Source organism: Peromyscus maniculatus, chromosome 8, assembly GCF_049852395.1.
Source record: "Peromyscus maniculatus bairdii isolate BWxNUB_F1_BW_parent chromosome 8, HU_Pman_BW_mat_3.1, whole genome shotgun sequence".
In the NCBI taxonomy this organism is placed as follows: domain Eukaryota; kingdom Metazoa; phylum Chordata; class Mammalia; order Rodentia; family Cricetidae; genus Peromyscus; species Peromyscus maniculatus.
The window spans coordinates 84328396-84349366 of NC_134859.1; the positions used below are offsets into that span (position 1 = coordinate 84328396).

Genomic DNA, 20971 nt, shown 5'->3' on the forward strand with positions numbered 1-20971 from the left:
TCCAGTGTGGCTTTGAACTCAGAGATCCATGCCTTCGGAAAGCTAGGATTAAAGGTGTGTGTGTCACCATTTTCTGGCCTCTGTATCTAGTGGCTGTTCTGTTCTCTAACCCCAGATAAATTTATTAGGGTGCACAATATTTTGGGGAACACAATATCACCACGCATATATCTCCCTTTCCTTTTAAGAGGTCACATGCAATGGCAAGAAGTACCACCTCCTTCAGGCCCTATAGCCCATATAGCCCAAGGTCATGGGCAGAGCAAATACCACTACACATAGCCAGGTAGTGGTGGTGCAAATGTTTAATTCCAGCACTCAGGAGGCAGAGGCAGGAGGATCTCTGAGTTCCAGGCCAGCCTGGTGGACATAGTGAGTTCCAGGACAGCCAGGCTATGTAGAGAGACTCTGTCTCAAAAAAACAAAAACAAAAACAAAAAAACAAAAAACAAAAACAAAAAAAAACAAACAAACAAAAAAAGAAACAACAAAAAGCGAAGGTACTATATTCTCAAAACTTGTAATTTTTATTATTTATTTTGTGTGGTCTGTGTGTCTGCATGTGCCATGGCATGTATATGGAGGTTTAGAGGACGACTTTCAGGAGGTGGTGTCTTCTTCCCACCATGAGTCCCAGGGATAGAACTCAGGCTTGGTAACAAGTGCCTCAATCCATTGAGCCACCTTGGTAGCCCCAAACACACAATTTTACCTGTGCTCTTGGGATTATTTCAGCCCACTGTATGTAATGAAACTACCACATGAAGGATGGTACATTAAAGCTCACGTCTTCCTGAGTTTAGTAAGAGAGGGTGGATATTAGCCACTGAGCAAGCGCTACCAACCGGCGCTTGATTTGTTGTTTGCTTGTCACCTTGACTTAAGAAGTGTTGGAAGAGCTGGGTGATGTGGCACACATCTTTAATCCTCGGGAGGCAGAGGCAGGTGGATCTCTGTGAGTCTACAGAGGAAGTTCCAGAATAGCCAGGGCTACACAGAGAAACCCTGTCTCAAAAAAAAAAAAAAAAAAAAAAAAAAAAAAAAAAAGTGATGGAGGAAGCTGGAGAGATAGTTCACAGCATGTTCTGCTCTTGCAGAGGACTGGAATTCAGTTCCCAGAAATATTACAGCTCTAGGGGATCTGATGCTCTGTTCCGGGCGCGCACACACACACACATTTTTTTAAGTGATGGAGAATGCTTCTGATTTATACCTCCTGTATATATGGTGTTACATTAGGAATAACACAAAAAGTTGAAGAAACCCTTCTAGTCATTGAAACCAGTTCTGACTCAGCAAAGTTGTCCCCATTGTTGACAATTTGATCGTTTGTCTTCGTTTTTTTCTCTGTCCTCTTGCATCAATGGAGGACAATATCAGTAAACATTTTTGTTACAGTTACACTCCTTGGTCACTTGTAAGCAGTTTGGGAAGGGCTGGGAATGAGCTCTGGTGGTTGAATTGATGCTTACTTAGCACATGGCTCACTTAGGCTTCTATCAACATGACACATACACCGTGACAACCAGCAGAAGCATGCATTTGGCAATCAGTCATACAGGACAGGCTTTTGCATACTTTTATTATTTCTTGGAAATTGTGTACTACATATCCTGTATCTCAGTCAAAGAGATGGTAAAATTATGTAACTATATACACACCCTTTCTTCCCCCCAAAAAAACCAGTTGTTTATCACGGAACAGCACACCGCCGGATCTAGAACACATTTTCATATAGTCATTCCATAATTCGTCGGATGCCAGGAAAGAGGATACAGAGTTAATGAAATGACTTGGCCAAGGCCACACACCCCAAGCAGCATAGAGGGGACCAGACGCACAGACAGTGCCAAGGGCGGCGACCCTCTCCCAGGTGCAGACTCAGGTCCCAAGGCCTGCCCCGCTCCACAGGGAGGGGTGGACAGGGCCTGGGCGCCCAGGAAGTGAAAAGGCAGGGGTCGGTGCCGGAGACCAAGGAGGCCACAGAACCAGCTGACGGCCAATAACAACCAGAGCCGAGAGCGACGTCAAGCTCGGCGGAGGCTGACGCCGCGTACCCTGGGGAAGGGGGCGGGACCTAGCCAGGAAGTGACGTCTAGGGGGCGGCCCCCGGCGGCTGCGCGCGGCCTGGGCTCGCGCTGCGCTCCGCGCGCCCCCCGCCTCCTCTATGAGGCAGAGGCCGCGGCGGCCGTTAACGCTGTCGCTCCGGGGGCCGCGGCGGGCGGGGCTCCGTCGGGGCCCGGCCTAGTCCCCACCCAGCCCGGCTCCCAGCCGCCCGCCCTCCCTCCCTCACCCTGATGCAGGGGGCCGAGCTCCGGGACGGCGAGGCGGCGGCGGCGGCCGCTTCGTACCGGGTCCTGAGCCGCCTCCTCGGCTATGGAGAGGCGGCCCCCGAGCCAGGCCCGCCGCCGCCGCCCCCGGGCCATGGCCCGTCGCCGCCACCCTTCCTCGCGCGGCCCGGCCCGCGGGGAGCCCGCCCGCCGCAGCTGATGGTGTTCCGCAACGTGGGGCGGCCGCCGGAGGAGGAGGACGCGGAGGCGGCCCCGGAGCCGGGACCCTCGGAACTGCTGTGCCCCCGGCACCGCTGTGCGCTGGATCCCAAGGCCCTCCCTCCGGGCTTGGCGCTCGAGCGGACCTGGGGTCCGGTGTCCGGACTAGAGGCGCAGCTGGCGGCTTTAGGGCTCGGGCAGCCTGCGGGGCCGGGGGTTAAGACTGCCGGCGGAGGCTGCTGCCCGTGCCCGTGCCCCCCGCCGCCGCCGCCGCCGCAGCCCCCGCCGCCTGCTGCCGCCCCGCAGGCCGGGGAGGACCCCACGGAGACGAGCGACGCGCTGCTGGTCCTCGAAGGCTTGGAATCGGAGGCCGAGAGCCTGGAGACTAACAGCTGTTCGGAAGAGGAGCTCAGCAGCCCAGGCCGAGGAGGAGGAGGAGGGGGTAGCCGGCTTCTGCTGCAGCCCCCGGGCCCCGAACTACCCCCGGTGCCCTTCCCGCTGCAAGACTTGGTCCCTCCAGGGCGCCTGAGCCGAGGGGAGCAGCAGCAGCAGCAGCAACTTCCCCCACCGCCGCCGCCTCCCGGGCCCCTCCGGCCCCTCGCGGGCCCTTCTCGAAAGGGCTCCTTCAAAATCCGCCTCAGTCGCCTGTTTCGCACGAAGAGCTGCAACGGCAGCTCGGGCAGTGGGGATGGGCCCGGCAAGAGGCCTTCTGGAGATCTGGCAGCCTCAGCTGCGAGCCTGACGGACATGGGAGGCTGTACGGGCCGGGAGCTGGATGCGGGGAGGTGAGATTGGCTGGGGCGGGGGGCAGGCAGGCGGCAAACTTGCATTTCTTATTTCGTGTCTCTCTTTTCCCCTACTGCTGCTAACACAATACTGTCACTTCTCAAGCTGTGGACTTCTGGAGAAGGCAGACACTTGGGACTAAAGGTGGTGACATCTCGTATTAGATCAGAGCTAATTGTGGAAACAGCTTTCACTCTTGGAGAGTTCACACTCGGTGACACTTCTCAGTGGGGTTAGCGTCTCTTGCTGGGAATGATTTGAAGCCCTGCCCCACCATTCCTGTACTGGCCCCACTTTTTAAGCTCCCCACCTCCACCCCCGGTGTCTGTCTACCATTACTAACACTACTGGGAAGTTGCTGGAAATATGTGGCCTTGGGGCCACAGAGCTAGTGTCAGTCACTTGCCTATTATTATCTTGGCCATCTTGCCTAGTCTCACTGCGCACCTGCCCTCACTCTCTTCACACGTATATGCATGCAAAATGGCCTGGGGAATCTGGCCAACAATCAGCTGGGCATCTCCATTCTTAATGTTCTTCTGGTGGTTCTTAGATGTTTGCTGTCTAAAGCGTGTGTGCTGACCACATTCCGAGAATAGCTTTATGTTTGCTCTCTCACTTTCACACAGATGTTGATAGTGCTCAGTGAGGTATACACACTGAATTCTAGGCCAATTAATAACAGTTCCAAACTTAGACTTTGAGGTCCCCCCACCCCACCCCGAATTTCTAAAAAGTGAATGGACTTTTGACATAAGAGCATAGTTTTGTAGTATCAGTTTAGAAAGCTGTTAGCTATTGCATCCACTAATGAGACTTACCTTGTGGTAGAACTGTGATTGTGAATTGTAGTTCTGACTCTTTTGGACTTGAATTGGTGGCTTTTGTTTTGAGACCAGGTTTTATTATGCTGATCAGGCTTGCTTTGAATCCACTGTATAGCCCAGACTGGTCTAGATCTCTTGTTCTTCCTATCTCATCTTCCTTAGTCCTGAGTCAGCCTTCCCGGTGCCAGGATTAGAGGCCTGTTGCCACCTGCCTGGCTGGAATTGGTCTTGGTGTGGTTTATATGATATGTTCTTGATACATACTGACAGTGACAAACCAGAGCCAAAAAGCAGATACATTGATAACTTTGCTGAGCACTAGAATCTCTTGGGGTTGGGGGGTTGGGGTAAAGGTAAGTATACCTGGGGCCCAATTAGAATTTTTTTTTATAATTTATTTTTATTTTATGTTCATTGGTGTCTTGCCTGCACGTATGTCTGTGTGAGGGTGTCGGATCCCCTGGAACTGGAGTTACAGACAGTTGTGAGCTGCCATGTGGGTGCTGGGAATTGAACCTGAGTCCTCTGGAAGAGCAGCCAGTGCTCTTAACCCCTGAGCCATCTCTCCAGCCCCTACTATTTGAATTTTTTTAATGCTCCCCAGTTGATCCTGGATGCAAACCACTCATTCTTGGATGTGGATTTCTGAAGGGAACTTGAGTACTCCAAGATAAAAAGGTGTAGGTTCTGTCAGATATTCAGAAATGGTTGTGTTGCCATTTCTGAATAGCTGTGCCATGGACCAAACTCAAATCCCTGGTAGTCTGTCCTCTTTTTTTTTTTTTTTTTTTGTTTTTTCGAGACAGGGTTTCTCTGTGTAGCTTTGCGCCTTTTCCTGGAACTCACTTGGTAGCCCAGGCTGGCCTCGAACTCACGGAGATCCGCCTGCCTCTGCCTCCCGAGTGCTGGGATTAAAGGCGTGCGCCACCACCGCCCGGCCTCTTTTTTTTTTTTTTTAAGACTTATTTATTTATTATGTATACAGAAGAGGGTGCCAGATCTCATTACAGATGGTTGTAAGCCACCATGTGGTTATTGGGAATTGAACTCAGGACCTCTGGAAGAGCAGTCGGTGCTCTTAACCTCTGAGCCATCTCTCCAGCCCCTTGGTGAACTCTTGCTGAGAGCTCAGGTCTTGACAAGTGTGTGGCTGCTGGAACAGTTCCCCTAACAGTGGTAGTTTCTGTATTTGATGCTCCACTTACCAATATGGATGAAATTTGCATCAGCTGAGGGTGGACAGCAGGCTTGAAGCTGTGGGTAATGATAGAGGATGGACTGATAATTTTCTTGGGGTTTGTCTTGCCTTTGCTGCACATTGGCCAGGACATGGTCTAAGATTCCCGAGACGTGGAGTATGAGGTGTGGCGTGAAATTAGCTGCTACGTCTAATAGATTAGGAAGTGGGAAAGGCGTATAACATTGTACGGTTTTTTTAAAGCCTTTGGAAGCAGAATTTCATGGTCATTGGCTGCTCTATCACCAACCCTCACGCTAAGCACAATACAGATTTCTGCTGCAGAGCCAATTAGGCTGTACCTCTGCAAAGAAGCTTAGTTCAGGGCACTGGAGAAATACATTTTTTGGTTCAAGAGCTTTTTCTGATGAATTGGAGAAGAGCTAGGTATTTGTGTGTAAACATTTGGTTGACTGCTATTTGGAGGCAGCATGTTGTATAGAGAATTAGGAAAGTCTGGATTCCATTTGGAACTTCAGCATTAGCTGTGAGATGGAGGGCAGATTTGTCATTTTCATCTGTGAAATGGGACAGCTATAAATGGTCTTGTTCATGTCCTTATAGGAATAGAAGGAAGACGAGGAAACTGGGTGGAATATTTTGTGCTCTTTGGAAGAGAAGTGATAAGATTGAATCGGTACATTTTTCCCGTGCTAGGCTTTGGTGCTGCTTGCTAGCTTTTCCGGCTTGTTATGTGCCAGTCGTGCTGGCAGCCTCGAGGCTGTGAGAGCCTTGGTAAGTCTGGCCCGGGCGGCTGTGATTTCTGTGGGTCTGCGTCTCCTGAGCAAGCCCTCCCTTGTTGGGAAGAACAGTAGCTCGGAGTCCCCCGCGTTCTCTTGTTCTAAACGGTAGAACCTGAAGCACTGGGAAATCTCAGCCCTCTGCCAGTTAGGAGGCTTCCACATCACTGTTGGTCGAAGTTAATTATGGGTCTCTGCTGGCTTTGCTATGTAATTTGGGGCATTTATGGTAACCTCTAGGCATAATTCTCTTTACTCTTCTCAACATCTGCCTTTGCCATCTACACTTTTCCCACAGCTATTGCTTTTGATGAGAAAGTATTTCCTAACCATCATTTTTATAAGGCTTAGCAGTCTACATGTTCTATTGGTGAACACCTCGACTTCTTTCATGTGCTTTGGATTTGCTTAAGTGGACCTGCCCAGATGTCCGAGTCTTAAGAGTCAAGTAGTATGGGGGGGGGGGCGGGACCTAGAGAGAGGGTGGCTTAGGAGTTGAGAGCACTTGCTAATCTTGCACAAGACTGGAGTTTGGTGCCCATGCGCCCAGGTTGGGTAGCTCCAGAGCACCTGTAACTCCAGCTGCAGAGGACCCAGTGTCTTCTTTTGATCTCAGCAGGCACATGTACACATGCCTGCATGTACACGTGCACACACACACATGTAAAAACTATAAATCTAAAAGTAAAAGAGGAGTCTGGGGGTCAACAAGGTGCTCAGCAGGTACAGGTGTTTGCTGCCAAGCCTGATGACTTGAGTTTTGAGCCATCTCTGGGACCCATGTGGTGGAAGGAGAGAACTGACTCTTCCAGGTTCTCTCTGACTTCCACATGCCTGCTGTGGCACATATGCACCCACACCTAACCTCTTGAAAAGAAATAAATGTAGCCAGGCGGTGGTGGCACTTGCCTAAATCCCATCACCCAGGAGGTAGAGGTGAGCAGATATCTGAGTTTGAGGCCAGCCTGGTCTGTATAACAAGTCACAGGCCAGCCAGAGCAACATAGGAAGACCCTGTCCCAAAAATTTCTTTTCAAGTAAATAAAATAATAATAATCAAAAAAATAGTATGAGTGAGCTTTGAAAATTCTTTAAAATGAAGTAAGATTGAGCCTGCCAACTAATCAGGTTTCTGTACTGAGGAGCTGGACTAGGCCTCGTACCACACATATGTCAGGATTCAGAGAGCTGGGCTTCATGCCTGTGGGCCTTGGTATAATATAGAACTTTGCTATTTCAGGAAAACCAGTGGAGTCCCCTTGTCTGTTTCACATATGTTGAGCTGATTGTCTTCCTTCAGATTTGGTGAAAATAACATCTATCTGCCCTGTTTGAAACGTTACACACTAACACACTCAGTTGGGAATAGGTACCTTGTCCTTAGGATTGTTGACTGAGTTTGACAGTTGAGGCAGTCTTTACAGTTGTGTAGTGGAGAAATGGAAAGCAGTTCTGTAGTGATTTTTGATTTGTTTGGGAAAAAAGGTGCAATTCTGGATGGAGAGGCTTCTTTGGCTGTCATGAGTAGACTTGGCCAACATCAGAAACTTACTGTTTCTTTGGGTCTTGAGATCCAGGGGAAGGGGTGTATTTTGCTGCTGTTTTGTTTCTTTATTCTTACTTTTGGTTTTATTAAACCAGAATTTTTTAAAATGTGTATGTCAGTATGTATATGTTTGTGCACATATATGTAGGTGCCCGATAAGGTCAGAAGAGGACTTTGAATCCCATACATCTGGTGTTACAGGCAGTTGTGAGCTGCCTGGTTTGGGTGCTGGGAACCAAACCTTTTCCAGGTCCTCTGGAAGAGCACAAGTAACAGCTGATTCCCTCAGCCCCTTTTTGAGATACTCTCACAATGCAGTCTGGACTGGTCTTGAACTTACCATGTAGCCCAGGCTGGCTTCCAATTTGAGCTGATCTTCCTGCCTCAGCTTCCTGAGCTCTGGGATTATAGATATATACATACCATCATGCCTGGTCTCATATAGCCCAGGATGGCTTCAAACTTACTATGTATGTGTTCAAGTCTGGTTTTGATCTGATCCTCCTGCTTCCATCTCCTAGGTGCTGGAATCATAGTCATGTGTTACCAAAACAGCCAGGTTCAAAGGGGCCTTTTTGAGTCATAACATGACATGCCGAGAGCAAGGTGATAGTGTGGTATGGTGAGCTATGTTTGGGTTTTTGTTTCACACTCTGTTGGCCTTTTAAACTATCTTTTTACAAACTGCTTATGGTTGTCATCTCTCTCAGAATAAATTCTCTGGCTTTAAAATTTTTGTCTGTCCACTTGAGTCTTGTGCCTTTGACATTCTCCCTGCCAACATCATTCCTGAGGTTTTAGGCATTAGACTACACCCCTTGGCTTATCCCTAGAAGTTCCCTCCATTGGTTTTTGAGTTGGTTTACGATAGAGTTTTGGATCTGACCTTGCTGCACAGATGTCTGTGTATTGGAACTAAAAATGAACACATGGTTTTTGTGCCTGTAGCACACGAACAGACACACTGGCTTATGACGTGTTGGAAATGGCACAGGCTGCCTATCTTGGCGCTGAGTGCATTAGCAGGGGCAGAGGTGTATTGGAACTACACAATCTAGTATTTGGACATCTTAGTTTAGAAGGCATTTTAGGAAAGGATACTTGTAAGTTTTAGGGATAAAGGGATTAATGGACAGGAGTGGTAGACATGATTCATTGTTTGATTTTAGGTTCCTAGGAATTTGAAAAGTGGCCAATGATTACATCTTTGTGCTATTGTCCTGTTTAGTCTAGCGCTTCTAATTCCTTTTATCTCATTAATCTGTTGCAATGCAGATTATAGTTTGCAGAATGGAAATGGACAGGGACATTCTCTTACCTACAACTCAGGCAATGACTTACCTGACTCAAGGACAGCGAGCCCACCAAAAGACTTACCTAAAGCCGTCTGTCCTGTTGCTTGAGTCATGACCTACCAAATCCTTCTCCAGTGAGTCTGTTCTAAGATGCAAGCAGCCCCCTGGCAGAGTTAAAAGTACTTTAATTTTGTACCCCAGTGTTTTTCAAGGTGAGGTGGGAAGGCATGAATAACCCACCCGTGAGTGTAGTATGGAGGGTTACTTTGAAATGTGTATTTGGGCTGGGGATGTAGCTCAATCAGTAGAGTGCTTGTTTAGTATGTTGAAAGCTCTGGACTGGATTCCTCGCAGCACTACAAAATATGTTTATTTTGGAGGCCTAGGGTGTGTGGATGTAGCTTAGTTGGTAGAGTACTTGCCTTTAATGAATGAAGCGCTGAGTTCAGTCCCCAGCACTGCATAAACCGGGCATGTTGTACTTCATAGACAGCGTATGGTGGCACATGCTTGTAGCCTTAGCATTGAGGAGAGACAGGCAGAAGGGTCAGGAGTTCAGGGTCATCCTCATTTACATATCAGATTCAGAGCCAACATGAGAACCCTGTCTCAAAAAGAAAAATTCATCTGTTATTCTTGTTGCTTTCCAAAACTATCTTAACCATCTTAGAAATGGGCTTTTATTATCTCAGATATTTTCTATATATAAAAGGAGATCTAAAAGATATATGGACTAAAGTAATAAATACATATCCAGGTACTCATTAATCTTAGCAGACAGGTATAGTATTATCCGTACTTTATAGACTCAAGGGTTGCTCTCCCCGTTATGCACCCCCCCAGGCCCCCAGGTAACTGCCATCCTTAGTTTTGTATGAAGTCATTTCCTTGCTTTGTTTTTCCAGTCATCTAGATTAGCCTTTTCATTAGACTGCCATCAGAATGCTCACAGGGTCCTTGAGATAGAAAATGGGTTTTTAGTTAGGCAGCATCCTCCCAAAGAAAGAAGGAAGCACACATATTTATTATTAGCCTCTCAGCCTCTTAGACCTTTTACCTTTTAGCTTCAAGCCATGAAGCACCCTTCTTTGCCAGCAAAAACCATCTAGCACTCTGAGATGGCTCTGCCTGAGTTTAAATTCAGATGTTTTTCTTTTTCTAGATCCTAGAAACTATGATTTTTTCTTCTTCAAAATGTCGGGGGTGGGGGAGAAGATGAGCTGGAGTGAGAAGGCCTCCACAAGACGTGTGCGTTTGGGTACTGCCGTTCTTCAGAGCTTGGCACTAAAGAGACTCGTCCCCAGCATGGGCAGATGGCACAGTGATGCAGTTTCCTTTGAAAAGAGGCAAACTGCCAACTGGCTGAGGTGTGAACCTTTTGAAAGGCCAGTGCTTTGGGTGTCTACTTGCTGAGTTTAATGTTATACCCACAAGTTATCAAATAAGAGTCAGCTCGGAAGCCCCTCGGCTGCTTTAAGTTCATGTCCAGTGGAATTAACTTTCCATTCTCGTCCTTTGGGTTGCTGGCACTAAGCTGTAGTCATGAGCAACTTTTATAAACGGAAACCATGTGTGCTTGTAGCTTGTTTTTATGTGGCCGTGTCCCTGTGTGGGCTGTGGATGTTTCAAGTGTGGATTATTAGACCTCTGAGAAGGAAGCTGCCTGTATTTCATCTCTTTCTTTGAGACAGGGTCTATGTAGCCCTGGCTGGCCCTGGGACTCACTGTATAGACCAGGCTAGCTTGAACTCAGAGACCTATCTCTGCTTCCCAAGTGCTGGAACTAAAGGTGTGTTAAAGGTTTTGTGCCTTTCTTATTGTTGTTGCTGTTCGAAAGCTATGGTCTTGTTTTATAGCCCAAACTAACCCTTGAACTTGTGACAGTCCTCCTGTTTCTGCTTCCCAAGTGCTAGGACTGTTAAGTATGTAGCACCATACCCAGTTCTGAGCTCTTTCTACATAATTAAAATGAATAAAAATCTAAAAAAAAAAATCTAAAATCTAAAATCTAAAAAGTTGAAACCAAAATGCGAAGCTGGGCATACTGGCATGCACCTGTAGACCCAGCACTTGAGAGAGAGGCAGAGGAATCATGGGTTCAAGCCCATCCCCACCTACTAAGTGCGTTAGAGTCTAGTCTGGGCTACATGAGATTGTGTTTCAAACAAAAAAAAAAAAAAAAGAAGCATAAACATGCTTTTCATTTTTGTTTTTGTTTTGAGGCTGGAGAGATGGCTCGAGGGTTAAGAGCACTTACTGCTCTTCCAGAGGACCAGACTCAGTTCCCAGCATCCAAAGTAGCTCATAGAGCCTAAGGCTGCAGTTCAGGGGTCCCATATCCTTTTCTGGCCTCAATGGCCACCCATATACATGTGGTAGACAGACACACATGTATATAAATAAAAGCAAATACACATTTAAAAAAACATGCTTTTGTTTTGGGGGATGGTACTGGGGCTGAATTTGGGGCATTGTACATGATAGGCAGGTGCTTTACCAACTAGGCTACACCTTGGCCCTGAAAACAATGTCTGTTTTTCTTTCTTTTTTGACTGTCCTGGAACTCACTCTGTAGTCCAGGCTGGCCTTAAACTCACAGAGATCCACCTGCCTCTGCCTTCTGAGTACTGAGATTAAAGGAATATACCACTACTACCCTTAAAAACAAATAATTTTGAATAGGACTTCATTTTCTTTCCTTTTGTAATAAAGGGTTTGCCTCATGTCTCAGGACATGTGGAATGCAGAGTTCAGTGACTTAAACACTTGTGTGGTGTTCCTTTCTCCCTTATTTTCTGTGTGCTTTCTCACTCTGCTGGTGCGGTGGAGTTAAAGAGTTTCCTTTCCATCTCATCCTTTGTATCACAATATGTCTAGGGGGTGAGCCAGCCATGACACCTGCAGTCAGTCAGTGTGAAGCTATAAGTGTAATGTCTAGTGTCAGTCAATTCCGGCATGGGATTTTAGACTTTATCAGAACTTACCCTCACCTTTCATAAGCCCATAGCCTATTTGTATCACCTCAGTAAAATCTTCGTCATCTTGAAGTGAATGACAAAATGTTTTAAGGCTAACACATTTGTGCCTGGAAAGTCTGGGTTGGCATCTCTTGTTCTTCATTGTTTGCTGAAAAGCTACCTGAAGGAGGTATAGTTGGTACCTTGGTGTGTAATCGAAGATGGTTGCTGGGGAGCGTCGAGGCAGAGCTGTGTGACTCGGGGGAGGGTGTACTTGGGTACAGGCAGAAGAAGGCCCTGTTAGCCATGGCCTAGGTTCATATCCCAGGGCCATGGGCAGAGAGGGATTCACCGATGAAGACGGCAGTGTGTCTTAGTGCACTGCGCAGGCCAGGATGTGCTCCCTGGCTCCCTGACTCCATTGGAACCTTTCTCTTAGAGTCAGGCCCAGAGGGGTAGCTGTTACTCCAAGCTGGCAACTACTCAGGCCTAAAGCCTTTTGCTTGGCTTTCACGCGAAAATCAGCTCTGCATTCAGCGTCCTTCCTTGTGAAATAGACTTAGTAATTACCACTCAAGGTGCTTGGTCTTAATGTGCTGGGCGTGAAGGATCCAAAGGGATTGCTATTGCTTTTTAGGCTGGTGAAGCCAAATCTATTTAAGGAATTGCTTTAATTTATTTCATTCTCCTTTAAATTTTAGGCTTTATTACGGAAGTGTTGCCAACATATCTGTAATAAAGGGTTTGCTTTGTATTTCAGGACATCTGGAATCCAGTGTTAGTGATTTAAGTGCATATGTGTTCATTTTCCCCCTTTATTCTCTGTGTACTTTCTTACTTCCTAGGAAACCCAGGTTGACAAGAACTCAAAGTGCCTTTTCTCCGGTCTCCTTCAGCCCCTTGTTCACAGGTAAGGATCATGTCTTTCTCTTTTTCTGATAACTGAGTGTTCTGAGACTGTCAGGGAACATGCCTGCACATGCCTTGCTGGGGGAGCTCCAGGCACCTTCCAGGCCGTCTGCAGTAATTCCTTCATTCTGTGCCCCCTGGGTTTGGGGTGAGGCTGTTTTTATGGCATATGGAGTGTGCCCTTGATTTCAGATGCTTGAAGGTAAAGATGCTTGCTTCTTGGTAATTGGGTAGCCATAGCAGTTACGAAGTTCAGGGTCATTACATGCAAATTAAAGGCAAGAATTACAAAGATACAGGCTTGCAATGCATACAAGACTTTCTTGAAGTCATAATTCCTGTCCCAGCTTCCAAGGAAGTTCATAGATTATCTAATAAAAAATGACCCATGAGGGCTGGAGAGATGGCTCAGTGGTTAAGAGCACCGACTGTTCTTCCAGAGGTCCTGAGTTCAATTCCCAGCAACCACATGGTGGCTCACTACCATCTGTAATGAGATCTGGCTCCCTCTTCTGTACACATAATAAAAAATAAAAAAAATCTTAAAAAAAAAAAAAAATGACCCATGAGCGTCTTCTGGTCTAGTGTAAAGACCAGGGCAAAGGGGATTGTGTGAGCTTCTGTCGCCTACCATTTTAGGGGTTAGCAGTTCATGCAGCTGTTAGTGTTCTTCAGTGTGTCTAATTTAAGTGTGTCCTTGCAGCAGGGAACACAGTTGCTAAAGAAGGAGACTGTAGAATGTCCTTTTGGTAATGGGTCACTGCCATGCCATCTGATAATATGGGGAACTTTTGAGAGAGAGACCTTCTGTTCTGTCAGTCATATAAAGCTCCAGGTTGAGTAAAAGCTGTAAAAAGGTCTTTTTCATATTGTCTCAAATCCTGAGAAGCCAGCTGCCCTACTTGGTTGTGACTGAGAAGCCCTTTAAAAAATAGTCTTTGGTTGGATGTTGTAAACCTTCCTACTCCTGTAATTCCACCACATGGGAGGCAGAGGAAGGATTGCCAAGTTCAAGGCCAGTGTGATCTATGCCGTGAGTTCAGGCCAATCAGGGCTACACAGTGAGCCCCTATCTCAAGAAATAATAATTAGATTTAAAATGCCAATCCTTTTTTTTTTTTTTTTGGTTCTTTGAGACAGGGTTTCTCTGTGTAGCCCTGGCTGTCCTAGAACTCACTCTGTAGACCAGGCTGGCCTAGAACTAGGAGATCCACCTGCCTCTGCCTCCCGAGTGTTAGGATTAAAGCTGTGTAGATTTTTATTTCTAAAATGTTTATTTTATGTGTACGGGTATTTTGTATATATGTATATCTGTGTACCACTTACGTGCCTGGTGTCTTGGAGGCTATAAGAGGGCATCAGAAATGTTGAACTTGAGTTACAGACAGGCGTGTACTGCTAGTTGTTCAAGTGCTGAGAATCAAATCTTGGTCCTGGAAGAGTAGTCAGTGCTCTTCACCCCCAAGCCATCTCTCTGGCCCTGGAATGATAGGATTTAAAAAGAAAATGTTTAGATTTTATTCCTTTTTATTTACATTTTATTTATTGATTTTGTGCCATATCACGAATGTAGAAGTCAGAACAATTATCAAGAGTCAGTTCTTGCTGGGGCAGTGGTAGTGGCACACGCCTTTAATCCCAGCATTGGGGAGGCAGAGGCAGGCGGTCTCTGTGAGTTTGAGGACAGACTGATCTACAGAGAGAAACCCTGTCTCGGGGAAAAAGGAGTCGGTTCTTTTCTTCCACCATGCAGGGCTTGGGGGTTGAGGTCAGATTATCAGGTTTGTTAGCAAGTCCCTTTACCTACTGAGCCATTATATTATCCCTGTTTTTCTTATTTTATGTATATAAGTTGTTTGGTCTACATGTATGTGTGTCCTGTGTGTGGGTTTGGTGCTTGTGGAAGCCAGAAGAGGGTGCTAAATCCACTGATATTGGAGTTAAGGATGGTTATGAGCCACCATGTGAGCGTGGAGAAGCAAATCTGGGTCCATGGTGAGAGCAGCCAGCCTCTTAACCTCTGAGCCAGCACACTAACCTGAGAACAACTGGACTCTAAGCCGACTGGTGCTGGGGTAATTCCAGCCTGGAGAGCATCAGACGCAAAGCTTTGGGACCCTTGGCCCTCAGCCCTCTGGCCTCCTTTGCTTGCCCTTTGTTTCTCTCTCCTTTTGGTCTCAGCTTTGGACACGGGGCTTCTGTAACATGCTTGTGTGACTCCCTCAGGTGAGACAGTGTCGCTTGTGGATGTGGACATTTCTCAGCGGGGCCTGACCTCTCCACACCCTCCAACTCCCCCTCCTCCTCCAAGAAGAAGCCTCAGCCTCCTAGGTATAGTCTGACCTGCCCTTTTGCCGTCCTGCCCTAGAGGGAGGGTGAGCTCTAGGGACTTGTTCTTTTGTCAGGAGCCAGATTAGTTTCTGGGTTTCTATTGATGACCCAATTATTTCCCATCCCTTTCTCCACCTCTGTCATATCTGTAGGCACGCAAATGGGGGGCACTTTATCTGCATGCAGCAGTATTTACTGTCCACGTGTTGACAGTTCACATCCCCCTTGTCCTCAGTGTGCTGCTGCTGAGCTGTTTTAGGAGTAATCACTTTCCCAGTTTCTGAGCAAAGCAAAGCTGGCTGGGATGACTTGCCCTTGGTTCATAAAGATGACCAGAGAAGGCCAGGCTATTGCCCCAGACGGCAGCCTGCCCCCCTCTCCTCTCTGCCTTCCGTGCTGTTGTGTGCTCTTTGCTGAAGCTCTTGCTTTTGTTCTCTCTTCTAGATGATATCAGTGGGACGCTGCCTACATCTGTCCTTGTGGCTCCGATGGGGTCTTCCTTGCAGTCTTTCCCCCTACCTCCGCCTCCTCCACCCCACGCCCCAGGTTAGCTTAGCTGAGAGGCAAGACTTATAAGAGTGGAAGGATGGGAGAAGTCTGTTTATGGAAATTACAGTTTAGGAGATCTTTATCCCCCTAGCTAGACTAGAACTTGAAAATGAGTCCAAAAAATACTTTTTTTCTAACCTAACTTATTTCTGGAAGTAAATCTTATTTTTCTTAGAAATAAAAGACTGGGATGTTTGGTCTCTGCTTCTGGGGCTGTTGTGCAGTCTCTGAATAGATATCACTTAAGAAACTGCCTTAATGTCAGTTCAGTGAAGAGGTTGACTGTGTTGCTGGTTATCAGAGTTCTGTATTTTTTTTTCTAAGCTTTTTGGTATTTACCGCAGCCTTGTAAATAAGTACCAAGCATTTAGTCGCCCATACCTGCTTTGCCAGCCTCCAGTACCCAAGGAATAAAATGAATGAAATCAGCATTCTTTTCTACTTGCCTGGCAAAATCATTACTGTCCCTGGGCAAGTAAGCGAGTCGCTATTTCCAAGGCTGCTTTACCGTAGGCACTTCACTTCGAGGTGGGAGAAGTTGGAATCGCTCTAGGCTGGTGAAGCCCCTGAAGTAGTCACCTTAGTCAGGTTAGTGAGTGGCTCCCGACTGCTTTCCTGGGGTTGAATGCCCCCCCATCCTTCACAGCTTCCACGAGCCCACACAGCTTTTTGTTCCAGCCCATCCAGCTCTTCCCACCGCTTTGGCTTCCACCCTCCCCAGCTTAGCGTCTAATGCCTTGTCCTTCTTCAGTTAGCATCTCTCTCTCTCTCTCTCTTTTTTTTTTTTGTGGGGAGGGGAGGTCTGCCTGTGAGTAGGAGCAGTGTAGATAAAACAAGTGGTCTCCATTGTCTTGGCTGCAGATGCATTTCCCCGGATTGCTCCCAGCGGAGCATCAGAACCCCTGCACAGCCAGCCCTCTCAGCACCTCCAGTGTCCCCTCTACCGGCCCGACTCAAGCAGCTTTGCAGCCAGCCTTCGAGAGCTGGAGAAGGTAGGTGATGTGATGCCTGAGGCCTGGCAGCTCACCTTTCCTCCCACACCTGAGCTCTATGCCTAGGCTGTCCTTCGGTTTTTAGAGGAAGAGGAGTTTTATGCTTCTAGTCACAGTGGCTAGACAGTAGGCTCTTGTTCACTCCATGGGAAAGGTAAGAAGACCGAATTTGGAGGGAAAAAGTTAGACCCAGTGAAGGAGGACTGTAGAGATGTATTTGGAATAGTCTAAGATGGTTTTGCGAGGTAAACTGACCCAGTTCCTTCTTGTCCTTGTTGGACCATTGGTAATAAAATGTAGAATTAGTCTTCCGGTGCCGGGAGGACTAAAGCGTAAGCAGCCTGGTTTTTACTGCTATGCTTGGCACAAGTGTTATAATGGCTTCTCCCTTCTCAGATAATCTCCCCTGGTAAGAGAGATTGTGCCCAAGTTGTTGGCATTTTTCTGTTAACTCCTTTACTGTTTCCTGTCTTTTATAGTGTGGCTGGTATTGGGGTCCTATGAATTGGGAAGATGCAGAGATGAAGCTGAAAGGGAAGCCAGATGGTTCTTTCCTGGTACGAGACAGCTCTGACCCCCGTTACATCCTGAGCCTCAGCTTTCGCTCACAGGGTATCACCCATCACACTAGGATGGAGCACTATAGAGGTGAGAGGTGCTGCTACTGGAGAAGGGAGGCCTTCCTCCAGCTTGCCTTTTCCTACCTTGCTGAGTTAGTCCCCTCACCACCTTTCTAAGTTTTATTCATTTCATTATTTTTGTTTTATGTGTGGGCCTGAGCATATGTGTATGACCACCTAAAGAGGATATTAGGTCTCCTGGAGCTGGAATTATCAACAGTTATGAGTGGCCTGATATGAGTGCTAGGCACCAAACCCTGCAAAAAGCAGTGAGTGCTCTTAACCTAAACTCTCCAGCCTGGGTGTGTTTGTGTGTGTGTGTGTGTGAGAGAGAGAGAGAGAGAGAGACAGAGAGAGAGAGAGAGACAGACAGACAGAGAGAGAGCTACAGGGTACCTGAGAGAGAGGTTAGAGGACAACTTAAACGTCTTACATGTTGGTCTGTACCTTTCCTCTTAAGACAGGCTTTCCTCTTCACTAGTGCAACATACATCAGTGTAGTTGGCCTAAGCTTCTGGGAACTTGCTTGTCCCTGCCTAGGAGTGTTGGAAACATGGACTTGTGATACCACATCAGCTTTACATGGACTCTGTGGATCAAAACTCAGGTCCTCATGCTTGTGTGGCAAGTGGTTTAGCCACTGAGCATTTTCCTAGGCCTGTTTGTTTGAGATAGGATCTCATGTAGCCTAGACTTGCCTTGAACTCACCATATAACCAAGACTGGATTTGAACTCCAGATCCTTGCCCCTGCTTCCTAAGTGCTAAGATTGTAGGCAGATAGCACAACATTCAGTTTCAAATATCTGTCAACTCTAAAAATTGTTGAAGGTGTTCTACATCCTGCAGTCTCTTTTAGCCAAGATTTAATTCTTTTTTATTTATTTATTTATTTTAAAGACAATCTGTCTACATAACCCTGGCTGTCCTGGAACTCACTATGTAGACAGGCTGGCCTAGAATTCAGAGATCTGCCTACTTTTGCCTCCTGAGTACTGGGATTAAAGGTGTGTGCCATCATGATCAGCACAAGATTTAATTCTTTATATAAAAATAGTAGCCTGGTAGTGATGGTGCACACCTTTAATTGTAGCACTCGGGAGGCAGAGGCAGATAGATCTCTGAGTTCCAGGCTAGCCTGGTCTACAGAGTGAGTTCTAGGACAGCCAGGACTTATACAGAGAAATCCTGTCTTGAAAAGTGAAAATCTTTGTGATTTTCAAAAAATGTTTTATCTTTATACTTGTTTTAAATAGCTAGACACCTGAGTTGCATGTAAAATTTCTTAGAGGGGGGAAAAAGAGCATTTGTAGAAAAAGTTTAAGAAGCCATGAATTGGCTAGACAGTGGTAGTACACCTCTTTATTCCTAGCACTTGGGAGGCAGAGGCAGGCGAATCTCTGTGAGTTCAAGGCCAGCCTGGTCTTCAGAGCGAGATCCAGGACAGCCAGGGCTACACAGAGAAACCCTGTCTCAGGGAAAAAAATAAAAAGCCATGAATTGCCAGGAGGTGGTAGCATATGGCTTTAATCCCAGCACTCAGAAGGCAGAGATGGGCGGATCTCTGTGAGATCTAGGCCAACCTGGTCTACAGAGTGAGTTCCAGAACAGCTTGGGCTACATAGAGAAACTCTGCTTTGAAGCCCCCACCCCCACCCCCCAAAAGAATAAACCATAAATTAGATTAGGAGGGGCGGCTCAGTGGTTAGGAGCATGTGCTGCTCTTCAGAGGACCTGACAGGGTTCAGTTCCCAGCATGCATGTCAGGTGGCCCACAACTGTTCATAAACTCCAGTTCTAGGGGATCTGATACCTCCTTTTGGCCTCCATGGATACTCTTACATACATGAAACACACACACACATACACACACACACACACACACACACACACACACACACACATACACACACACACACTAAAAATAGATCTTAAAAAAAAGCCATGGATTAAATAAATGTTGTAAGAAGCCATTGCTACCTATTTTTCTGCTGTTCTAAAAAAGCAGAATGACAGATAAACCAAATATGAAATAAAGTATTTTAGAATGAGATACTTTGTTAAAACTATTGGACTGATAATTGTCTAGACTCTGGGAATGGTAGATGAATACTTTAGGTTCATGAGAGGTGAGGAAGTGAGAGCTCTCTCAAGTACTACTCCAGTGACTTCTTGGTTAAAGGTCCTTTCTTCTTACATGGTGGGGTTGTTAGAAAGAAGCTTTGTTTCTGGTGACTGTTGGCAGTGGGACATGCCCTCATCATTTTTAGTGATACCACAAGAGTAACTCCAAAGACTCCGATCTGCAGTTCCCTGAAATGACTCATTATCATGAATGTGGTCTTTTTGTATTAAGTCATAGGAGTTCAGGTTCTCCTTTAACTTTGGGGCTCTGGAGTTGGAGGAGGTAGGCTGTCAGTGTTCTGGGCATGGGTTTTAGAAGAAGCTCAAGAAGGAAAGACTGATTTTGCTTTTTTTTGGTTTTACAAGACAGGGTTTCTCCGTGTAGTTTTGGTGCCTGTCCTGGATCTCGCTCTGTAGACCAGGCTGGCCTCGAAATCACAGAGATCCACCTGGCTCTGCCTCCCAAGTGCTGGGGTTAAAGGCATGTGCCACCACCATCCGGCTAAAAATTATTTTTAAAAAATTTAAGAATTTAATTATTAGGCCGGGTGGTAGTGGCATGCACCTTTAATCCCAGCACTTGGAAAGTCAGAAGCAGGTGGATCTCTGTGAGTTCCAGGACAGCCCGGGCTAAAAAGAGAAACCCTATCTCGAAATACCAATAAAAAAGAAGAATTTAATGATTAAAAAATTAAAATGTTCACACCAGCCTCTCAGATCATTTGAGGTTCTTTGTTTGTTTGTTTTAATTTTTAGAGTTTTGCTATATAGCCCAGTCTGGCTTTAACTCACAACTTCCTACCTTAGACCCCTGAGTGCTGGGATGATGACAATGTCTTACCCCACCCCACCAAAACCGTTTGTAAATTTACTCTTTAATTTTCCATTTCAGGAACCTTCAGCTTATGGTGCCATCCCAAGTTTGAGGATCGCTGTCAGTCTGTGGTAGAGTTCATTAAGAGAGCCATCATGCACTCCAAGAATGGGAAATTTCTCTATTTCTTGAGATCCAGGGTTCCAGGTAAAGCTGTAGTTATAGTAATTATTATTGTTGTTGCTTTTTTGAGACAGGGACTTACTGTGTATTTCAGGCTGGTCTTGAACATTCTATGTAGCCCAACCTGGTCTTAAACATATGGTCCTCTTGCCTCAGCCTCCTGCTAGCTATATTAACTATTAAACCTAACTTGGCTATGATCTAGTATTCTACTGGAATGTCCCAGCCCCAAACAAAAGCCACAGCTGAAACTGTTTGACCTGGCTATTGTAGGAGCCCCTTTTCCTGGGAGTCCACTGAATAATCCCGGTCCTTTTGTGTTAATCTCACAATGTTCTGAAGAATGATTTCTACCTCTCTGACCACGTGAAGAAGAAAACCCAGGCATCTTGTACCATTTGACATTGAGATGGCTCCTTGCTGCTGTTACAGGTGTCTTGCCTCTTACTTGTGAAACACAAAGTGAGAACTCTGGTGTCACTTCCTCAGGGACAGGGACGTGAGAGTGCATTCACAGAAAGGCAGTGAGGGGCCAGGCATCGGGGGTGCACACCTTTGATCCCCGCACTCGGG

The 20971-nt window shown here is 46.6% G+C and overlaps 1 protein-coding gene across 3 annotated transcripts in view; it reads left to right on the forward strand.

The window, feature by feature from the left end:
* The first annotated feature begins 2190 nt into the window (after positions 1–2190).
* Socs7 (suppressor of cytokine signaling 7) overlaps positions 2191–20971 on the forward strand; it is a 36684-nt gene continuing 17903 nt past the window's right edge. Inside the window, exons 1-7 of one of the 3 annotated variants that reach the window (XM_006971869.4) lie at positions 2194–3274; positions 12723–12787; positions 15013–15117; positions 15562–15663; positions 16528–16658; positions 17138–17306; positions 20294–20422. In XM_006971869.4, the coding sequence (XP_006971931.2) occupies positions 2298–3274; positions 12723–12787; positions 15013–15117; positions 15562–15663; positions 16528–16658; positions 17138–17306; positions 20294–20422 (1678 nt within the window). In that variant the 5' untranslated portion in view covers positions 2194–2297. Of the gene's footprint in view, positions 3275–12722; positions 12788–15012; positions 15118–15561; positions 15664–16527; positions 16659–17137; positions 17307–20293; positions 20423–20971 lie in introns of all 3 variants that reach the window. The other 2 variants (XM_076543261.1, XM_076543262.1) reach the window with 2 other exon arrangements.